Below are 22346 nucleotides of genomic sequence, written 5' to 3' on the forward strand. Positions count from 1 at the left end.
GCAGCGTGTAAACAGTGTTTGTGTCCAGACAAAGAAACACTGACAACAGAGGGTACAATGGGGATAAAAAAGAAGGCTGTCTATGAAGTAAATGTATCTTATTAGTGGAATATTAAATGAAATTTAGTAACGCCTAGCTGTGGTGTGCGAGCTGATAAAAGAAAAACGCGCAGTGGATTAAGTGCGCAGCGGCACAGACGCGTACGAGCTGGTCGAGCGCATCCCTTTTTCACAGACGTCAGTGTAAAGTTTGTAGTTCAGTCGGATGTCAATGGCAAAGAAAGTAAAACGAGGCATGTAGCTTATTAACGTTCACTGACGAGAGAGAGAGAGAGAGAGAGAGAGAGAGAGAGAGAGAGAGAGAGAGAGAGAGAGAGAGAGAGAGAGAGAGAGAGAGCGCGTCTTGCGCTTGTACGAACAAATTCACACAAGTTTATGTAAAAACGCCCGTCTTGGCAAGTATCCCAGTAAACAAAGTCGGTTATATCTCAAGTGAAACAGTAGACAGTATATTCAAATGGGGTCCGTGCATTCGGTCTAAAAGGGGCAGCAGTTTAACCTGCTGCTGTTTTAATGTTAATCAAACAATGGACAAATAAATTACTCACTGCTCTTGACTAAATAGTCAAGAATAGCTACCCTTTTCAACTTTACAAAAATGTCCATCTATATTTAATTTATACAGTAAAGAATATGCAATGTTTTTTCACATTTGATTCTACCTGTTCGATACCCGAAAAACTCTAAAAACACTGTTTACTTCATTTGTAGCGTTTCTTTGTTCTATTGCATTTATTTGTGCTATATATGTGTAATTTGATTATTTGTTCTTATTTTATTACGTTTATTTATTACGTAATGTTTTAAGTAACGGCTGAAGGACGTTGTTAGGCACGACGCGAAGCGGAGTGCTCGCAACCCCTTCAGCCGTTACTTATTCACGATACAGCACTTGCCTCGAGTACCTTATTGCTTTTATAAAACGGTTACCACACAATATTAAAGTAAAAAAAAAAATGTATTAGTGCAACTTTCATGAAGTTAAATCAATAAAAGCATTCCTTCCGCTAGAAAAAAATAGTCCCTGACCGTGAACAACAATGTTCCAATGTGTAATAGGTATGCATGAAAGCTCAAATAAAAACAACAAACCGTTCTCAAACTTTGTCTCATTCTTTTTATTTTTTACAACACAATATTTGTGAAATTTCTTCACAAATAGGCATAGCTTATCTCTCAGCATGAGAAAACGTTTATTTTTTGTTTATTCCGTTATTTTCTCTCTGCACTAAACTAAATATTTACATAGCCTAAATAAAAACACAAGGGCACATATTTTGATAGATAACAGTTACATGTAGGTCTTTAATCTATTTTATTAATGTTATTAATTTAGTCGCTAAAATGCTGCCTAACGAGATACTTTTTTTATTGTTGTTTATTTAAATTTGTTTGAACATCTCCGTTTATTGTGCACGGATTAAATATTTGTCTCATTTCAATCGGCGCCTCCAACGAAAACATTATTGGATGAGATGAATTCGCTGTCTCTCATCAGACACCAGGACAAACTCAAAGGTGGATCATTCAGGAATCTGTTCAGACCCGCACGTATCGCTACATAGCTACTGATCCCATATTTTTCGCCTTTGGAGCTTCAGACAGTTCCGTAGGAGTCACGGAGAAGTGCGTTGAGTTCCGTCTTGGTGATTTGTTTAAAATCAATGCTGCAACACTTTTCACTACACCAGTCACCGAAGCATTTCCCATTGGGTTTGCTGCACGGTATTTTTTTCATTACGAGTCTTCTCGAATGTATCAATGTTACATTTCAGCACTTCAGCATGACGGTTCATATTTGTAGAAGTCTCTCCAAATTGTTCCTCAAACCACTCATCCATCGTCATGCCACCTAGTAGCCTAAATCGAAATTTACTTTAAACATTTTAGCCTTTTTAATTCTTACGTTTTTTTCTATGTTTATGTCGATACGTGTGGTTGCTAAGGGTGTTGCTAAGGGGGCAGTGATAAATAGAACCGTTGGGTGAAGCGGTCATAGCCGTGTTTTATCGTGAATAAAGCACAGCTATTGACCAATCAGAATCAAGGATTGGAACTAACCGTTTTATAAATTCACATTAATTAGGCTGGTAGTTTTTGTAGTATCAAAATTGTAATAAAGAATTGATATTTCACTGGTGTCTAAACATTTGTACCACTGACAGAATCCTCAGCACTGAGCCCTTCTGGAGCTGCTCTAACTATGTGATGTTAGATGTTAGATCATTTTAGATAAAATATGATAGAGCAATAGAATGAACAGTGAAAGTAACAGAAGCTCATACAATGCATTTTAGCAGGCTTAATTAAGCATGTAACAGCTGAAGGAAATATATATTTGATGAACAAATTAAGTCAACTAATTTGATTTATATTATTTTGGTTTATCTTCTAATACATTTAAAAATTAGAAATGCAGTGAAAATACAGGTATCGGTATTTGGTATTGGTATCGGCGAGTACCAAAAATGGGAGTATTGGAATCGTTCTCATTCTGGAAAAAGGGGTATCGGTGCATCCCTAATAATAATCAAAGAGGGCGGAAAAATGATATAACTGCTTTCAACATGAAAACAAATAGATTTTGTACTAAATTTGCCTCAATATTGTGTGGTATATTTTTATGCTTTTTAGAGTATCACATTAGTTTAGCAACATGCTAACACCAAAACTAGACTGAAATCAATTGTGAGTCTACTGTTGTTTCCTGTGCAAATGAATGCCTGTTTAACGTTCCAAAACAGTGTCATACAAAGTTATCTTTCAGTTAGGATGCTGCCTTAGAAGGAAACTGCCTATGTTGGCAGTAGACAGTAAGGTACTATAGCTCACAAGGTTTTAGAATAGAGCCATAGACAATTTTAACATTAGACAAGTCTAATGTAAATCTGAAGAAAGCTGTATCTTAGAGATTTACAAAAACTTTCTCAAGTTTGGAGGTTTCTTTTTCATCATAGTCGTCTGCACCTAATCTGTGTGTCAGACATGTAAACACACAAAAGATTAACTGCTCTATGGTGCCAGTGGCTTTCACAAACACACTAAACACAAGACCCACATCGTCACTGCAACTCTCAGATTTACGATATTTTGTGAGAGTGCTAGAGGATATGATGTATGGTTCTGGGGTTATTCTTATCTCTTACAGATGGCAGAGTGCTTCCTGTGATCTGAGCCTTAAGATCACCCTATGGGGCCTTTTCCTTTAAAGAGCACTTTCTCTTGATATATCTCCTTCTGCCTACCACAGACAACTTAGGTGACTGGTGTCAAAAGAGATGTGGCTGGTCTGCCATGCCATAATTCATCACCCTGCAGTTTGGGGATCAGGTGCCTGGCTTTTGCAAATGTCACGTGGACAAGTACAGTACCTGCCAGTGTCCAGTTGTCAAATATTCCCCCAGTGGAATGCCTGGAATTACATGAGACGCCTAACATAGACTTCCAAGCTTGGTGTTTGTGAGATGCCATTATTAGATGCAGAGGAAATGGCTTAAGCTTCTCAGGTCAGAAAGATCTGACCCATATTTGAATATGACTTCATGTTGCCTCGTGAAGTCAGATAATTTTGGGTCTAATCTGAAGCATGGTAATGCATTTCATGTTTAGGATACTTAACATGGCCCTAGAAGTTCTGATGAATATAAAAGGATATAGATATAAGCCAGTTTAGTCTTGCAATATGCTTCTAGCAGTGAATGTTGATATCCTCCCATGCCCGAGGCTCTCTGTAACTACGGTAGCCTATTCTATTGACCTGTGGCACTGAGGTAAAGATCTATCAGAACTATCAAACTCTACACTTACCACCATGTTGATGTATGCAACACGAGACTTTTTACAAGCAAAAATTGTTAAAGACCCCCTGTGGTGAAAATCAAGTTTTTAATGTTGTTTATATGTCTATGCAGGGTTTTTAATATGCTTTAATGCAAACCATTTGCAAATTCATAAGTCAACACTATTGCTGAGTATTTTCTCCTTAAAACTGCAGTTTACCAAAGACATTTGGTAATTCGTCACAAACTACCTTATAATCAATCACGTCAATGTGCCAGCGGACTTTAGCATATCATTAACTATCAGCTCATACCCGGTATATGTTTCTGTTGATATGAAAAAATTGGGGCACATTTTATAATATAGCGAGTGAATTATGAGTATGATGCATATTATGATGTTATAATGAATTAAATTACTTTCTTCACCGACGTTCTAAGTTGTTCAAAGAGTTTCCAAGGATGCTGATTTTTAGAAGGCAGCTGTCTGACTCTGAAATGGCAAACTGGAACATGGTTTGTGTAACATTAGTAACACATTATTAGCTGTTTGATAACATAGTCAAGCCAATGGCTAATCATAATAATTACCGTTTTGTGTCTGACGTAGAGATCAATACATAAAACGTGTTACCATTCTGATACACTGACGAGCCAGTGTAATTTGCTCTTCCACTTCTAATTCTGAATCAGTTTCTGGTTCAAACATATATGGCTGAATTTCCACTTGCCATTGTGTAACGTTTACTACAGTAAAGTTGACTGAGTGGATCAAGTATTATGAGCTCGTGTGATTGAGTGGAGGCGGGGACTAATTTATACTAAGATCCACATATACTAAATGAAGCAAGGGTTAAATTCTAACTATTTTAAGGCATGAAGATTATGAAATTTATTTTCACAGGAAAAAAACTGTTAAATATTTAATTTTGGTAGTGATCAAAGGTTAGTTTTAAGGGATAAAATTGTTGACTACAGGGGGACTTTAAGTTGTATTCTTACGAATAATAGCAACAAAGTCATTCATTCCTTGGGGAATTATTACTGCCAGCCAGAAACAAAGACATAATTACGGCTGGAAATGTAAATGTTAGTTTATGTAAAAGTCAGGAATACGTTTTTTCAAAAGCTATAAGGCTAGGGTGACTTGAATGAGTGAGAACGTAACCATTACTTAGCCCTGCTTTCTTTTTATATATTATTGCAGTCATAAATACCTCCAGAGCTTCAGACATCCCCCTGTGACGCCTGAACCTATTCAATGAGTTAGCACCACTCACTGATGCTGATCTTTACTGGGCTTTACTCCCACTCCAGCTTACAACAGAAACCCTTAAATTAAATGCTTCGCAACACCACAAAACTGCTATTGCACTGCTCAGATTCTCATGACTTATAGTGAACTAAAAACAACATTCTGAGAAAACTGTCTGAAACACTCATGAGAAAACATTCTGCTTTCACAGGGAGAAACTTTTGTGTTGTTTGTTCATTGTAGACACAAATCCCCCTAGAGTGTAGAAAGAAGCAGTAAGAACCATGACAGTGGGTTTGGGCCACCCAGACAGTGCCTGCTGTCCGCCTCAGTTGTTGCTCCCATGCACAGATAAAAGTTGACAAAAGGGGAGAACAAGGGAGGGGATAAGTGCAGGGAGTGAGGATACAGCTGTCAGTTCCCTCTCTTGGAATCTAAAAAGCACTGAGAAATGGTGTGAGAAAGAGAAGAAAAAGTGCAAAGTCAGAAAACTGAGGTGGCCCCCACGATCACTGTTAAACAGCACCTGCCTTCCAAACATAGCATTAAAACTATTTAGGAAATCTCCTCAGATGACTGTCAACTCGAACAGCTAAATTCACTTTGGAAATAACAGTACATTTGTGCTAATGGATCGAAACATCAGTTGTAAATGCATTTCTTTAGACTGCCCAGTTATAAAGGGGTTATAAAGGGTCTGTTCAAAGTTAACTACATAGGCAGTTCACTAGGTTTCTCTTCACTACTGTCACCTTGTTCACTGTAAAGCAATATTCTCAGCAAAACTGCTTTGGAATGATATTTATTGTGAAATGTGCTACACAAAATTAATTGAATTAAAAAATAACAATAACATTACTCTAATAGAGGATAGGAAAAACAGATGTCAGTATGGCTTTAATACAATGACAAATTACATTCTTGATTTAAAAAAAATTATGACCAAGTATTGTACCTTATGATTGTCTTTTTGATGCTTTTATGCATTTAATTGTTCCTATACATTTTTACAGAATAATCATGCTAAATTATTTTGCGCACAGAATTTGTTGAATAGAGAGACATTGTCTCCACTGCAAGTGGAACTATTTTCCATAATCTTGTAGACAAAGTGCCCTTATCCAGGCCCAGAGAAACGTCACAGGGTCCTGCGTCTCACAGGTGACTGCTGGGTTTTTAACTGAAAGAGAGCCTTCTGTCTGCATGTTGTCCATTTGATAATCCTCTGATATAGCCTCACTAAGCTCAATATCAGCTCATACTCAAACTGGGCAGTGTGCCTGAGAAAATTGTCTCCTAAAGAAAAAGGCACTTGGCTGAGCTACGATATGGTTCACCTTCCATTAAGCCTTTGATACATGCTTCATTTTCTTTGCATTGTGCCTTTAATACAGCTTAAAACAAGCTTTAATAAATCAGCTTGTTTTTAATGTGTTAATAAGCTCAGCTACTTTCTAATTTGTGCATTAGTAATGTTCATGAGATATGCACAGTATTCACACTCCTGTGAAAGCTTAACAAGAGATAAAACATCTAATTTGTAAAGGCTCCCTTACATCTTCTCTGTCAATCAGTTTTAATGTTTTTAACGGCCCTTCAGCAATCTAGGGCAAAGATAAATATGATAAATGAGTTCTGTATTTTTAGGCAGAGCTGTCAGACACTTGAGCTTGGTCAAGGCCAATGCTGTCATGTCAGGCTGCGCCGTTTCCTAAACTGAGGAGGGTTGTAAAGATGATGGCCAATTGGCAACATGATGATTCGGTTTCATTGAATATTACCGTAAATCAATCTCACAACATAACTTCTATTTCCAACACTTCAAACTACTGTTTTTTTTTTTTTGTTGTTGTTGTTTTTTACACATATTGCATACTGCACATATTTGAACTGCAATATTGTTTCTGCATATGCTCACATCAAAAGAGCAACTCATGTGTTCAGCAGGGTGTGTAAAAACTACAAAACAGAGAGCAATACCTATGAACTGAGTCATGTTTTGCACACAAACTGCCAGAAATAGTGTTTCACTTTCAGGTTGGTTCCACATTTAAAATTGCAATTTTGTTAAAATTGCTTACAAGTTTTTGTCATCTAAAGCAATATCATCAATGACTCAGAAATGATTTAGTAAAACAAATGCCAGCTATAGAAAATCAGAACAGCTTGTACCAAGAAATAGTGTAAAAGAATGTAACATCCCCTTTCTCTTTAGGGATAATCAAAGTCACGGGGTAGCATGGATTATGGCAAGATAGGATTGAGGATCCTTTCTAAGTCATTACAGTTCTTTATCCTACTTCAGTCAGTCAAGATTCAGGATTATATCTCTTCTCTGCTTAACTCATTTAGTCCATGGAGAGAGTCTAATCCGATTATACTTTAATCTGATTACTCAAAATGATAATTAGTCACTGGGGTATGTATTATTTGATGAAAGAGTGCTAGAATAATGCTGAAATATACAATATATTTAAGGTTATAGCTCTATAGAAAAGAAAAGTTAAAGGCACACTTTGTAAGATTTGTACCTTAATATAACAGCTTCAAAATCATTTTGATGGTAAACGAACTCGTAATAGGGCGAATCATCCCGATAGCAAAGCTGGGGGGGATGAATCTGGGGGGGGAGCCGCTGGCAAAACCAGCAATGCAAGTTTGAGAGGTGGCGCCCCACCAAATCTCGCGAGAATCACACCTTGCTTTACGGCACAATGTCACATACATCAACAACATATGAAGCAGCCTCTATGGAAGACACTAGCACACATTTCAGACGTGAATCATGTCAGAGTTGATGAAGAAAACAAACGGCTCTGTGTGAGTGGTATTTACGACAGTAACGTTAAAACCAAGTACTCCACAGCGATATGGAGCACATATTGTATGTAAGTAAGTGCAGCACATATAAGTCTTGGAGACAAAAGGTCAGATCTTCTTTATTGTCCCTTCTACAGTATTCATGGCTAGTGATTGAAGTGGTAAGAAAACTCTCCATCGTTTGTGTTTATCTGCACCAACTACAATATTCCACAACTGCTTTCTTTAACACTATCATTGGGCTTCAGCACTAACCTGACACCTGGTTGGACTCACTTCTCTTGAACCTCATTCATTTACCAATAAAAGTAGTAAAAGAAGAAAACCGTGTGAACATATATTGTGTCTTAATTTTACAGTAGTAATGAAGGAAAGACAAAAAAGGGTGTTGAGTGTCAATAGAAAACAAAACCACCCCAAGGACATCTAAAAGCAGGACTCAGGATCAAATTGCGCACATTTTGACCCTTCTTTCTTTCTACATTCTGAACTTGAACTAGATGAAATCATTAGAAAACGATTGAATTGTGTGTCTCAAGGAGATCAAATATACACTTTGTCTTTTTTCATTGTGCTTCATCAAATTCAATTCATTGTGCTTTTCTCTGTTTTAAAAAGGTGGCAACAAATTGAAGCCACAGCCGTTCCGTCTGAATTGGGCCTGGATATCCCTGGAAAGGGAATATTATATTGTGGATGAGGATGCAAAGTTTCTGGAAGTCACCCTCAAACGCCGGGGATACTTGGGAGAGACATCATTTGTCAGTAAGTATTTATCAAAGTGAAGGAGTTTCCCAGTTAATTCAAAATATGTGCTAAATTAATACATTTAAAATATATGTTATATATATTTAATATGTTAAAAAACAATAAAGGTTTAATTTGTTTGCAAACAAAATGTTCAGTACATAATCGTTTGTGACCAAGACTTATTTTGTGGAGATAAAAATACAGTTCATTAAATACTGGAATCCTAATAAAAAAACAAACAGACCCTGCTTCATTGTCATGCTTGCATATATTTAGAGATACACAATGTTTATTTGCAGCTGTTACAAGTTGGTCCCTCTGTGTTTGGTATTTTCACAGCCCTTTAACTGTGACTTATAATGTCTTAAATTGTACCATAGCCTTTTACGGTTCTTTAAAATGGTTATTAAGTAGTCAACAGACATCTTAAACTTCTCACAGCTATAGTCAATAACCGCATCTCAAACAATTTACTCAATTTGAGAGACTTTTATATTTTAAGATCTCCAAAGAATGTTTTTGTATTTCAAAGGCATTGCCACCAAGGACGGCACAGCAAAACAGGACAAAGACTTCCGTGGAAAATCTCAGAAACAGGTCCAGTTTAACCCTGGTCAAACATCCGCCACCTGGAGGGTGAAGATATTTACCGACCAAGAGTTTGAAACTTCAGAGATGTTTGAAATCCAGCTCTCAGAGCCAGTGATGGCTGTTCTTGAATACCCTGATACAGCCACTGTGGAGATTGTGGATCCTGGTGATGGTAATTATGCAATGCCTAATGATTTCCTACTTTGTCCATATAGTGTAAAACACATATATCTATATAATTGCTTTCAGAGTGTGTGCACCACAATGGCATAGGGAGGAACAACTTCCTATTAATGCCAATGGTTTTGAAATTAAATGGACAAGCAAAAACGTGGTCATGTTCATTTACTTTTGGCTACTTAGGCTTATATTAATATTTACTGTAAATAAATATATATCCTATAATTATATATGTCCAAATTTAAGCATTGAAATGTATCTCTTTTCAGAGTCCACAGTGTTCTTCCCTCAAGCAGAATATCGTATTGAAGAGGATATAGGAGAACTAGTAGTCCCGGTCCGCAGATCAGGAGACGTCAGCCAGGAACTAATGGTTATTTGTTACACACAACAAGGTAAGATTAATGAAACCTAGTTTTCTAATCACAATATTAAAGGGATGGTTCGGAGTAAAATCAACCTAGGGTCCTTTGCACCACGACTTCAAGCCAAACACCCCCCAGAAGCCTTTTTTCCCTTGGTCGAACATTATTGAAGTTAGAGCTTATTTAGAGATATCAGCCGACTGGCTTAGTGCAGGCGCTAATGGATCTACATCCTTATGCATCGCTTTCTGCCAGGACTTTTACAGGCTTTTCCCAAATCACGGAAGTGAGCTCGACGTCCGGGTTAGCTGTAGCATGAGCCATCAGGCAAGTGTTATTTAAATAAACTCCTGATGAACTTACAAACTTTCCAATGTCTCATTTTATGAGTACAGAACCTATTTGTACAACTGTAGAAGTTTGGTACCATTCTGGGCATTATTAGTGGGATAATTTACGAGATACAACCTTGGATCCATTAGCGCCTGCACTAAGCCATTCGGCTTATATCTCTAAATAAGCTCTAACTTTAATAATGTTCGATCAAGGGAAAAAAAGCTTATGGGGGGGGTGTTTGGCTCGAGATCATGGTGCAAAGGACCCTAGGTTGATTTTACTCCGAACCATCCCTTTAACTATTTCTGTATAATGTTATGAGATAATAGTAATCATACAGATATCTAATTACACGATTATTTGAATATTGCGTGACATTATTTTAGTTTATGACTCATAACCTATTACAACTGAGAACCTTACATGACCTTACTTCAGCTGTACATCTGTAGAACTTGAAAGTCTGTTTGTATAAAAAAAACAAGAAATCCTTCTATACAGGCAGTGCAACCGGAACCACCCCCAGCACCGTGCTTTCCTATTCAGACTATATCACAAGACCCCAGGACCACACCAGTGTTCTGCGCTTTGATAAAGATGAGCGGGAGAAGTCGTGTCGCATCATAATTATTGACGACTCCCTCTATGAGGAAGAGGAGAGATTCAATGTGTCCCTCAGTATGCCCATGGGTGGCCAAGTGGGAGCCAAGTTCCCAAACACCACAGTGGTCATCTTGCCCGATAGTGATGATGGTGAGTTGACAAGAAACAACATCTGAATAAATACTGTTCTCATATATAAATTCTTTCAGGATTCTTTGATGAATAGAAAGTTCAAAAGATCAGCATCTATTTGAAATATAATTTTTGGTCGCACTTTATTTCACAATACGTGCACTCATGTGTACTTAAAGAGTACTTACCTACGAAAGTACTGGGTAATATAAGGTAACTGCATGGGTTAAGGTTAGGTTTAGGGATAAGTTCGGGGTTAGTAGTACCTAGTTATTACTCAGTTATTGTAATTACTATAATACATAGTATGTACATGGGAAACAGGACTGTAAAATAAAGTGCTACTTAAAGTGTTACTGTCATTTTCTTATGTTCAAAAAGTGTTTTTAATATAGTTTTGAGCCTATAAATATGCGTATAGTAGTCCAACTATAGTCAGACCAACTATATTCTGTGCATTTTCTCTAAACCACAAACCCTTTCATGACATTATTTCAAAAATTACATCCTCATCCTCATAAAGAAAAAACTATCTCCTCCATTTTCTGTGGTTATACTGACATGCCTCACCTGTTCTTTCTTTACAGATGTTATTTTTTATTATTCACACTTTGAAAGGATAGGTAGCCACAGAACGATCCATCTTTACTTTGTGGTCATACCACTGTTGTCCTTGGCAGCATGGTAACACGATAACCCAAAACAAGTTGAGAGAGCACAATTGAGGCCCCTATGACCTTTGTAATGGCCCATAAACCTCAGTGAGGGCACTGAAAGAGCTTTGTGAACATCCTGTCCAAGGATTTAGGATTTGTGTGCATTACTTAAAAGGAACATAGTCCAAACAAGAGCATAGTTTGCCATCTGTGAATTCATTACGTTCAAAGATTCATCCAGGAATTTGCCTTTCAAAGCACAGGCTTCAGTTTGAAATTATTCAACTTAAAATGAATATCTTAAATATTGTTTCATTTCTTAATTTTCAGTAAATATCATCCTCAGAGTGTTTTTCCTTACTCATAAAAACAGTCTAATAGTTGTAAACACTTCCACCAACTGCAATCCCACCCTTCACAATTTAGAATATTACCTCAAAAGATATTTATGTGTAAATAATGTATGTACATGCCTAGACCTTATTTGTCTGAAGAAGCAAGTTAAGATTAATGTGCTTATTGTAGCTCAGCGTCTTGGTGGGTCTGGAAGGGCCCAGTGGTATATTTGTGTCTACTTGTAAGGGGGGGAGGATGTTGGATAGACTTGTGGTCTGGATGCCAGCCAGAGTTGAAATCTTTTTGTTGTTTCTCTGACTTGTTGTCTATGGAGGTGTCACTACTCTTGCTTTTCTTTGTATGGCCCCTCAAACTTACGGCCTCTACCCCCACCCTGGGAGGGCCTATCCCCTCTGCATTAATTTACCATGATGCTGATATCGCTCTGGGAGTCTCTCTGACCTCCCAAACACACACACAAATATAAACACTCACCAAGTGCATCTTGACTGGAGTAGACACAACAGTCTGGTTTCAGCACTCAGACAGGACATTAGAAATGATGGTAGGTTTCCTGTGCTGTCACACCAATGGGTCAGAACAACTCTGTGTGAGATGAAACATGACTTAACAATTCTGAGGAAAAAAATGGCACCTCTCGGCTCGTTTCTTATGGTAGCTTTTGGGTTAAAAAGGATTAAATAAAGAATCATTATGCAGTAAAATAAGTAAGAAATATTTCATACTTTTACTAGGTCACTAATTAAATCAAAAGCAAAACACTTGTGAGTCTGTGAACTTTGGTTTAGATGAGTTCAGATGCACTTGCTTCGATTGAAGGACAAGATGTTCTTTAAAACATTATCAAATCATACAGGATGACATGGATTTATTTATTCATCATTTAATGCCATATCTGCATCAAAGGCTATATTCATGGCAAACTCAATAGTAATAAAATTTAAAATAATCATAATAACAATAATATTTTAATAATACCAATAATAACAAAAACAGTTATAGAAAATCTTTCAATTCGATATTAAAAAAAAAAAAAAAAAAGTCTGGATAAAAACTTATCATATAAACTTAGCATTTATTTATATTATCATTTAAAGCAGGACATTCAAATAAAATATGTTTTATAATCATAAAGAGTAAAAAATAATAAAAAATAAATAAATAAAATAGGCAAATCCCCTTTCAATAAACATGGGTAAGTCTTGTGTGACTGATTTGACATCTCGTTTATACAGTCTGGTGATTTCTATTTGAAAACAATTGTTAGGACTTATTTATAACTGGTTTCCTAGATGACATGGATTATCAGGTTTTGTGCCAACTTGTGGAGGTATATTAGCCTAAGTTCTGTTGTCATTAAAGCAAAAAAACAAACAAAAAAAGCAATCAAATTTTTACATAGATGGTTCAGGTTAAATAAAATGATAATAATAAAAAAAATCCCTTTGGTACAGAGCCATCTTTCTATTTTGGGGAGACCGAGTACACGGTGGATGAGAGTGATGGTTATGTGGAGGTGAAAGTGTGGAGGACTGGAACTGACCTTTCGAAGACAGCCACCGTCACAGTCCGTTCCAGGAAGAGCGACCCTGTTTCAGCAGAAGGTAAAGAGTGTCAGAGTTGTCAAAAACAACAATTGCTGATATCTTAATTTTTGGTCAACTAAAATAAAATATTTCATGTAATAATTAATCAGTAATTTTCATTTATTTGAAATTTTCATCTCCCCCACCCTTTCCTCTCCCGTCCAGCGGGTCTAGATTATGTGGGAATCAGCCGTAACCTGGACTTTGCTCCAGGTGTGACCATGCAGACTTTCCGTGTGACTATTCTCGATGACTTGGGCCAGCCAGAGCTGGAGGGGCCAGAGACGTTTGAGCTGGTGCTGCGTATGCCCATGAATGCAGTCCTTGGAGAGCCTAGCAAAACTGTCATCACTATTAATGACACTGTCACAGACTGTGAGTAAAGGATTCAAACAAATCTATGAAAAATAAATAAATACCTATCAGTTTTTTCTTAAGTTTCAGAGGGCATTAAACTGCAGATAACTGAAACACTCTGATGAGTGATGCTGGCTGTTTTTAACTGCTGGCTATTTCTGCAGTACCCAAAGTCCAGTTTAGGGAGGAAGAGTACAAGGTGGATGAGGCTGATGGAGAGGTGAAGGCGATGGTGTACCGCAGTGGCGACATTAGTCATAGGTCCACAGTCCTCTGTTACACTCGCCAGGGATCTGCCCAAGTCATGATGGATTATGATGAACGACCCAATACTGACGCATCCATCATCGTGTTCCTACCAGGTCCATTTGTTTTTCAACATGTTCCTTGACCAGCCTTTCATTCATGTCTGCATGATTTGCTCATCAATTGTATCTCTTTGTTTACAGGAGAGATTGAGAAGCCATGTGTTGTGACTTTAGTGGATGACACGGTTCATGAAGAGGATGAGGAGTTCCGCTTGGTTTTGGGGACAGCTAAGAGCAAATCACCATATGGAGCTTCAGTAGGAGAACAAAAAGAAGCTCTGGTCACCATCACTGACCATAAGGATAGTGAGTATCTTTTCTCTTTATTTTTGACAAACATCAGCATTATGTTCTTGATGAGCTTATCTCAAAGAAAACAAAACTACCTCTCCACTTCAGAGTCCATCATCAGGTTTGCTGAGATCAAATACAGTGTTAGAGAGCCACAACTTCCTGGAGAGATTGCTGTAGTGAAGATTCCTGTCCTGCGTCAGGGTGACACCTCCAAGGTCTCTGTGGTGAGAATCCACACCAAGGACGGCTCTGCAACATCAGGAGAGGACTACAATCCCCTTTCTCAAGGTCAGCAGAAGACTCACGAAGGCTACAAAATATAAATCCCATGAGATGCCATAATACTAGCGCAAATCATTTTAACGTGATCAATAAAGTATGGCAAATCCTGAACAAAAGGAGCGGATATCTGATACAATTACAGTAACAGATAACCAGAACGGTTATCTAATTCCTCTCTGTACATCTTTGTTTGTATGTCCCTACAGATGTGGAATTTAAGGAGGGTGAGACAGAGCATGTGGTGGAGATCCAGGTTCTGTATGATGGACAAAGAGAGATCCGTGAGGCTTTCACGGTTCACATGAAGCCTGACGAGTATATGGTGGCTGAGACACAGGTCAGAGACCATCATCTCTAAAAATACTCCCAAAGACGCCAATTCGCACACTCGCATAGACGCACGCTAACGTGCCTCTCTTGCTAAAATAGCCATGCAGCAGCTGCCTATGTCAGCAAGAGCCAATCGCTGTCTCCAATCTCTTTCAGAGAAGTCTGTATGATGTAAATGGGCCTCAATGGTCACAGTGACCTAAACAGTGTTATACATTGAACATTAGGGCTGCACGATTAATCGCAATTAACATGAAGTCACACTTAAACCGATTTGGATTATTGCGATTATGAAATCGCAAAGGCTGCGATTATTTTTAAAGCGCAGCTTGTCAGTGATGTACGGCTCTGTGATCCGTAGTAAATGCTGCTCCATCTGAAAGCACTGCAAGTTTGAGTCGCTTATAACGTGCATTTGAAAAAGCAACACGCGTCAAACATCTTTCCAAACATGAGAAGCATTTATGAACCTCTTGTCCAACAAAAGAAAACATTTAATAAATCAATCAAAGCATTTTAATATTCTGTTTATACAGGTACAGTGATACTATGATGCCCGTAGGGATTTTCTGGAATGACATGTGTTGTCTTACTTCTGTGGAGGGGCATATTTGGCGTGTCTGCGTGAGAGCACCCTCTGGCTTTCAGTAGGGGTGTGAACCTACACTGGTCTCACGGTTCGGTTCGATTATGATTATCATGTCATCGATTCAGTTCAATTCGATATCACAATGCATCGCGATGCACCGCATCCTCAATTTTAAATTTTACTTCAAAAGTGATGTGTGCGCTTATGTGTGTGCGTGTGCTCGCCTGTTCGGGAAGTCACAGTGACAGAAACAGTGACATTCCAGTTTAAGTTTCAAGGGAGTATATCTATTTATGCCATTCAGAAAAGGAAAATCTGTCAAATAAATTTTGTTTTAAAGAAATGTTCATTTAAAAGCAGCGCTCATTAATCAATGTATTATGTTACCATTAAAGATGCGTGCATCAACCGTCGCCGAATCCGCTGTTGAAGGTGACGATCATCCATTTATAATCACGCGTAACAACACAGAATAATTGTAATTTGAGCATCGGGTGCGGATACTTAAATCAGAGAAAATTATTGGGGCGGGTGGATGATTTATTTTTGGCTGCGGATTCGGCGTTGGAGCTCATCCGCGCATCTCTAAAGCAGTCAGACTCTGCCAGGCGTTAACAGCTCGGGGTGAAAACGGCTAACATGGTTTATTAAGTTAGTGGTATTACCTCCTGCATATATTTGTGCGTGACATGAGCGCACACAGCGCGTGTCTTCTGCAGGTCGTGCTTACCAGGTTGTTCATAAAAGCCGGAATGTGCACGTACGCGACAAATGACGTAAGAAAAGCGTCAAATTTATAATCGGTTATGGTCTATTACTGAACCGATACCGAATCGTCCTCGTCTGCATCGCGATGCATCGTAGAAACGATAAATTTTGACACCCCTAGCTTTCAGATGGAGCAGCATTTACTACCGATCAGCCGCGCTGCACTGACAAGCTGCGCAGAAAATAATCGCAGCCTTTGCCAAATCGCGTGCGGTTTCATTCCGATTAATCGTGCAGCCCTATTGAACATGTGCACAATCCACAGTCAAGGGCTTAAGAGTCATTTTGGGGTGCTTTTTGCTATATTATTGACAGTGACAGCCTGAGAGATGGCAGGAAATGAAATTGAGAAGAGAGCTTGAACTTGGGTCGCACGCACATAAACATCACACATCAAGCCACGTCTCTGACTAAACATTTAAAATGTGTATAGAGCTGTACTACTTAGACAAGTACTATTCTTGTATCTTAATAAGTTCTCAAATATTTCCTTAAGAACATATTTTTTCTTCTTAAAAAAAAAAAACAGTCTTAGGTGTTGTTTGATTGTATGGCAGTTCTAATTCTTAAAAAAATAAGAATTTTTTGAAGAAATGTTTTTAGGAATAACTTTATTCTTAAGTAGAAAATAAGAAGAGAATTGCAACATTTTGTCATAAACACGTCAATTAGGCCTACATACTTGGGGGAAAAAAGGTCCACAATGAGTGGATGGTCTTTTTACTGCTGCTTACATTATTGTAAGTTTTACATACTCTATTGTTCCTAAAAATTTCATTGATAGTCTAAATGGTTGTTTTCTTCCTCTCCTACTTTCTGTAGATGAGTAAGGCTATTGTGTACATCGAAGAGATGAATAGTGTGGCTGATGTCACCTTCCCAGCAGTGCCTCAGGTGGTGTCGTTGCTGCTGTATGATGATACGATTCGGGCTAAAGACAATCCCCACCCTCCAACTGGCTATCCTGTTGTGTGTGTCACGGTGAGTGATGCCAATGATATTCTCAGTTAATCACTTTTTGAGATTTGTTTCATTTTATTCTTACCGTTTCCCTTTCATTTACCATATAAAGAGTATGACAAATAAAGAAACAGTAAAAATACACCTTGCAAAAAGGGAGATGGTCTTAATGAAGTAATTGAAACTTTTATAATTCTGATTGTTTTCTTGTGTCTGTGTTCCATCAGGCCTGCAACCCCAAATACTTTGACTTTGACAAGACTGGCTCCATTTGTTCAGTGGAGAACATCAATGACACACTAACTCAGTACCGCTGGATGGTTAGTGCCCCCAGTGGGCCGGATGGAGTCACCAGCCCCATGCGCGAAGTGGATACCAACACCTTCTTCACTAACACCAAGTCCATCACTTTGGACTCCATCTACTTCCAGGCTGGTTCCCGTGTGCAGTGTGCCGCCCGAGCCTTCAACGCCAATGGAGATGCTGGGCTGGAGCTCAGCTCGCCCATTGTGGTCATCAGCCGAGAGGAGGGTGAGGCTATTGTAACTACCACAATTTGGACTGCTGAATTACTAATACCAAATTCAACAAAGCACAAGGTTTTGTTTGTATGTTGGTTTGTTTTACTGTTTTCTGGGGTGTCTAGGAAAATGAATTGTTTTGAAAGTTAAATCAAGGTGTCTGCTATCCTTAGGCCTGTGTCAGCCTCGTATACCTGGAACAGTGGGTGCTGAACCGTTCTCAGCTAAAATCCGTTACACTGGCCCAGATGACCCTGACTACCCCAATCTGATCAAACTCACTGTTACAATGCCACACATGGATGGTGAGTGACCACCTCCATCACAAACAATGCAATGTTGAGTAAGCAAATATCAATCAAAATGTCTACAAAATCCAGGATATTAAACTGCATTGTTTTTCCTCAGGCATGCTGCCTGTTATCTCCACACGTCCCCTTTCAAACTTTGAGCTAACCCTTAGTCCAGATGGCACACGAGTAGGAAACCACCGCTGCTCTAACCTCTTGGATTTCAACGAGATCCAAACAGCACATGGTTTTATCACCGACGCCACAAAGAACCCAGAAATTATTGGCGAGACTTCACCGTACCAGTACAGCGTGGCCATGCGTAGCACCAATTCCCTTCGATTCTACCGCAACCTTAACCTCGAGGCATGTCTGTGGGAGTTCAGTAGCTACTACGACATGTCAGAGCTGCTGAATGACTGTGGGGGATCGATTGGCACAGATGGACAGGTATTTCAGGAATCAGATTTCAGGAGAAATCATTCAAATATGCTCATTTAAAGTTCATTCAAAAAGTTTGGGGTCGATAAGATTGTTTGAATGTCTTGGAAAGAAGACTCTTATGCCACATTTAAAAATACAGTAGTATTGTGAAATCACTGAAAATATATAAGAATAAAAAAACAATTTTAAAATTGTTTTCCATTCATATTTATTTTAAAATGTAAATGGCAGAGTTGATTTTTCCGCAGTCATTTCTCCAGTCTTCAGTGTCACGTGATCCGTCAGAAATCATTCTAATATGCTGATTTGGCGCTTAAGAAACATTTCTTAAAACAGTTTAAAACAGTTGTGCTGTTTAATATTTCTGTAGAAGCAGAATTTTTCCCAGGATTCTTTAATGACTAGAAAGAACAGGATTTATTTGAAATAGAAATCTTTTGAAACATTATACTTGATTAGGCTACTTGTCTAAATGTTTGGCTACATTTGGTGTTTTTTCTGTTCATGTGTCCGTAGGTGCTGAATCTGGTTCAGTCCTATGTAACCCTGCGGGTGCCTCTGTTTGTGTCTTATGTCTTTCACTCTCCCGTCGCGGTTGGCGGCTGGCAACATTTTGACCTACGTTCTGAGCTGCGGCTCACCTTTGTGTATGACACTGCCATCTTATGGCAAGATGGTATTGGAAGCCCACCAGAGGCTGAGCTACAAGGTAGTATAGATATGCCATAATGCCATATTGGACGCCATGCATCAGACATTTTTATACATGGTGAATTCAAATAGACATGAATACAAATTTATTTAATTAATGATAATGACAGTTACCTGTCTGATGTTTTTATTTGTGTGATTATTTTTATAGGTGCCATGTATCCCACCAGCATGAGAATAAATGATGAAGGACGTCTTGTTGTCAACTTCAAGACTGAGGCTCGATTTAGGGGACAGTTTGTCATGTCTCACCCAGGTAATGTGCAGATGGATACAGACCCACACATAGCCCGCAAGCAATCCTTTAACTCTCTTCCACTGGGTTGTCAAACTCTGCCCCAAAGAGATAAATCTACAAGCTACAGTCGGCCTAGATTGCAACAGTAAACAAACAGTAAAACGACAGTAAACTCCCTCTGTCAATACCCTCCTGAGTCCTGACAAACCTTTACTGCCCTCTACTGGTGACATTAATCCCTCAAAACTTTTTTCTCCATTTCTAGTTCCCACTAAGGGTAATACAAAATAAATTGGTGTTGAATTGTTTACCAAAATTCAGTTAGATATGTTTGTACATTTTATAGCCTGTCTGTAGCATATTTTGGCATTCCCTTTTACTAACTCAGTATATGGACTCCATGATATGAACACACACCATAGGTTGTTATAAATCATCTTAAGCCCTATTCGCACGGGATAAGTATTACCTGGTGACCTCTAGTAATTTGTAATAATTGCAGAGGTTGTCTGTGATCTTAATCCCGTCCGAATCAACCATGTCTGTAATTTGTAAAGTAAAAAAAAATTCCCCCGCATATGACCGTAACGTTAGTAGCTACATATTTCGCAGAACACAGAGGTCCTGTGATAATATTAGTCCCGTGCAAATCGGCATCTCTGTGATTTGGCGGGGTCGTTTATAATTTTTAAAAAAAGGTTTTTGTTTCCTGTGCGCTTTTTTATCCATCTTTCGCGAAGAATGGAGGCTGCGTTTAAGTGTTTTGATAGTATTTTGGGTGCTGGGTCATATCGCTATACACCATGATACGATACAACTATAACTTACAATTTGCAGAAGTGTAAAAGTGCATGTAAAATATACAATAAAGTTTAGATGAAATTATACAAGGTTACTTGACTTTTTACGTCTATTCAGTTTTTGTAACATGTCCATGACAACCGATAGCCTGCTAAGTTTTTGTATGCTTTTAATGATCTGGTGTAGCGTGATGGGAAGTGAATAACTTAAGGTAGCTGTAAATGTCACCGAACTCAATGTCAGGAAGTTTTTCTACACATTTAATGCCTGTAAAAATAACTTGTGGTGCTTCATATGGATCTAATTCCTTTATTTTCCTCTATGTATATATATATTTTTGTGATGCTAATAAGTGCGATGACATGACGTAAAGAGTTAGCTGACGGCTGCTGCGCTAATAATAGATACAGATATATTCTGTTCAGTATCGAGATATTTTGCGCACGCAATTATATCAATACTGTAGCGCAAAGTATTGCAATATTTAGGCTAATTATAAAATAACTATACTAATAATTATATTATTAGTAGTATAATAATATACTCACTAATATATTACCCACCCACCCTAATAATAGAGCCACTGAGTAGCTGACGGATGTATTCCGTCAAAATGGCTGACAGGCGGCTAAGGGTCATGTGACTGGGAGATCCCTATAGAGCTGGTAAGTCCCGCCCCTTCCGCTAACCCCGCTGGACCTCTAGGTTGAAAAATCGTCAATGCAAGTGAATGGGAGAAAATAATTATTTTCTGGTCCCGTTTGAATTGTGCCATGAATGTGAACATATGTTGTCTGTGAATTTTTTATATAATTTTTCATGTAAAGAATGCTACAATTTAGCGGGTAGAAGTTTGATACGGGTAGACTTTGTGTGAGAGCACTTTGTGGACTACAACTCTTCGCTGCTTTCGACGCGTTTGAAACGTCACCACCACTCGCACACGGACACTAGCTCACGGATCCCGCTAAACATGGCTGTGTCTTTGGTGCACTTCACCGCCTTCTTTCAGGGAGAGGACAAAATCATTGAGGTTGGCGAAAACCACAGGTAAGTCAACTTTATGGGGTGACGTCACATAGGCGACATGTAGTCTTTCTCGTTATGTCTTTTCCACAACTGCTAGCCAAAGAATCATACCATATACTGTCAAACTCGTAACATGAAAAGTTATATAAAAAATTCACAGACAACATATGTTCACATTCATGGCACAATTCAAACGGGACCAGAAAATAATTATTTTCTCCCATTCACTTGCATTGACGATTTTTCAACCTAGAGGTCCACTTGGGGTTTTACGGATGGGCGGGACTTACCAGCTCTATTGGCCAGAAGGTGGGCGGGGTTAGGATTTCCCAAGATGGCGCCGCCCATACCCCCCATAAACGGCTTCAAAACCGTTCTTGATAAAGTCTATGGGTGACGTCACAGACGCTTTGTCCATATTTTTTACAGTCTATGGTCAATCTATGGTCAATTCATATACTGTCTATGGTCAATTCGAGTAAAATCACAGGCTTCGCTTATCCCGTGCGAATGCGCCACACGAAATTCAGATGTGGCTGGGTATTTTCTAAATCACACGAGGTCCCCAGATAATACTAGCTAATCCAGTGCACATAGGGCTTTAGTCTCAGTTATTTATCTGAGCTCTTGGCACTCCGCTTGTAAATGCAACTGTTACTGTAAAGTTTAAATGCAATCATTAACGTTAGGTTAGGATCGGGTTTGTTTTGGAGCGCTAGTCAAATGGACTTACGACATTAATTTATCGTGTGTCGCATTGAAACTACTTAAAATTACCTCATTGCGATGCATTTCTCACGGATGTCCTAGTGTCCTCTATTCTTCCAAACTAAAGATGGTTAATTCTTCGTCAGTCAGCACAAATTCATATCTGTTTACATTTATCTTATCTTCTCAGCTTCAGTCAGGCCAGGCGGTAGTAGCTTTATTCGGGCGTGGCCTGTGATTGGTCGA

The 22346-nt window shown here is 38.6% G+C and overlaps 1 protein-coding gene and 1 long non-coding RNA gene across 2 annotated transcripts in view; one reads left to right on the plus strand and one right to left on the minus strand.

Annotated features, from left to right (window-relative positions):
* Positions 1–22346, plus strand: part of frem3 (Fras1 related extracellular matrix 3) — a 34505-nt gene that overhangs the window by 8590 nt on the left and 3569 nt on the right. Inside the window, exons 3-18 of the mRNA XM_079854161.1 lie at positions 8533–8679; positions 9197–9427; positions 9705–9830; positions 10638–10889; positions 13339–13488; positions 13636–13845; positions 13992–14189; positions 14277–14441; positions 14535–14717; positions 14918–15048; positions 17221–17379; positions 17586–17889; positions 18053–18184; positions 18288–18619; positions 19130–19322; positions 19476–19580. Of these exons, the coding sequence (XP_079710287.1) occupies positions 8533–8679; positions 9197–9427; positions 9705–9830; positions 10638–10889; positions 13339–13488; positions 13636–13845; positions 13992–14189; positions 14277–14441; positions 14535–14717; positions 14918–15048; positions 17221–17379; positions 17586–17889; positions 18053–18184; positions 18288–18619; positions 19130–19322; positions 19476–19580 (3018 nt within the window). The remainder of the gene's footprint in view (positions 1–8532; positions 8680–9196; positions 9428–9704; positions 9831–10637; positions 10890–13338; positions 13489–13635; positions 13846–13991; positions 14190–14276; positions 14442–14534; positions 14718–14917; positions 15049–17220; positions 17380–17585; positions 17890–18052; positions 18185–18287; positions 18620–19129; positions 19323–19475; positions 19581–22346) is intronic.
* Positions 12381–22286, minus strand: LOC307148602. Its single transcript, XR_013819464.1, has 3 exons — positions 22170–22286; positions 13428–13473; positions 12381–12469 (listed from the first exon to the last, which is right to left on the minus strand). It is a non-coding gene; the product is annotated as an uncharacterized lncRNA (long non-coding RNA).

Source organism: Squalius cephalus, assembly GCF_949319135.1.
Source record: "Squalius cephalus genome assembly, chromosome: 2".
Lineage (NCBI taxonomy): Eukaryota > Metazoa > Chordata > Actinopteri > Cypriniformes > Leuciscidae > Squalius > Squalius cephalus.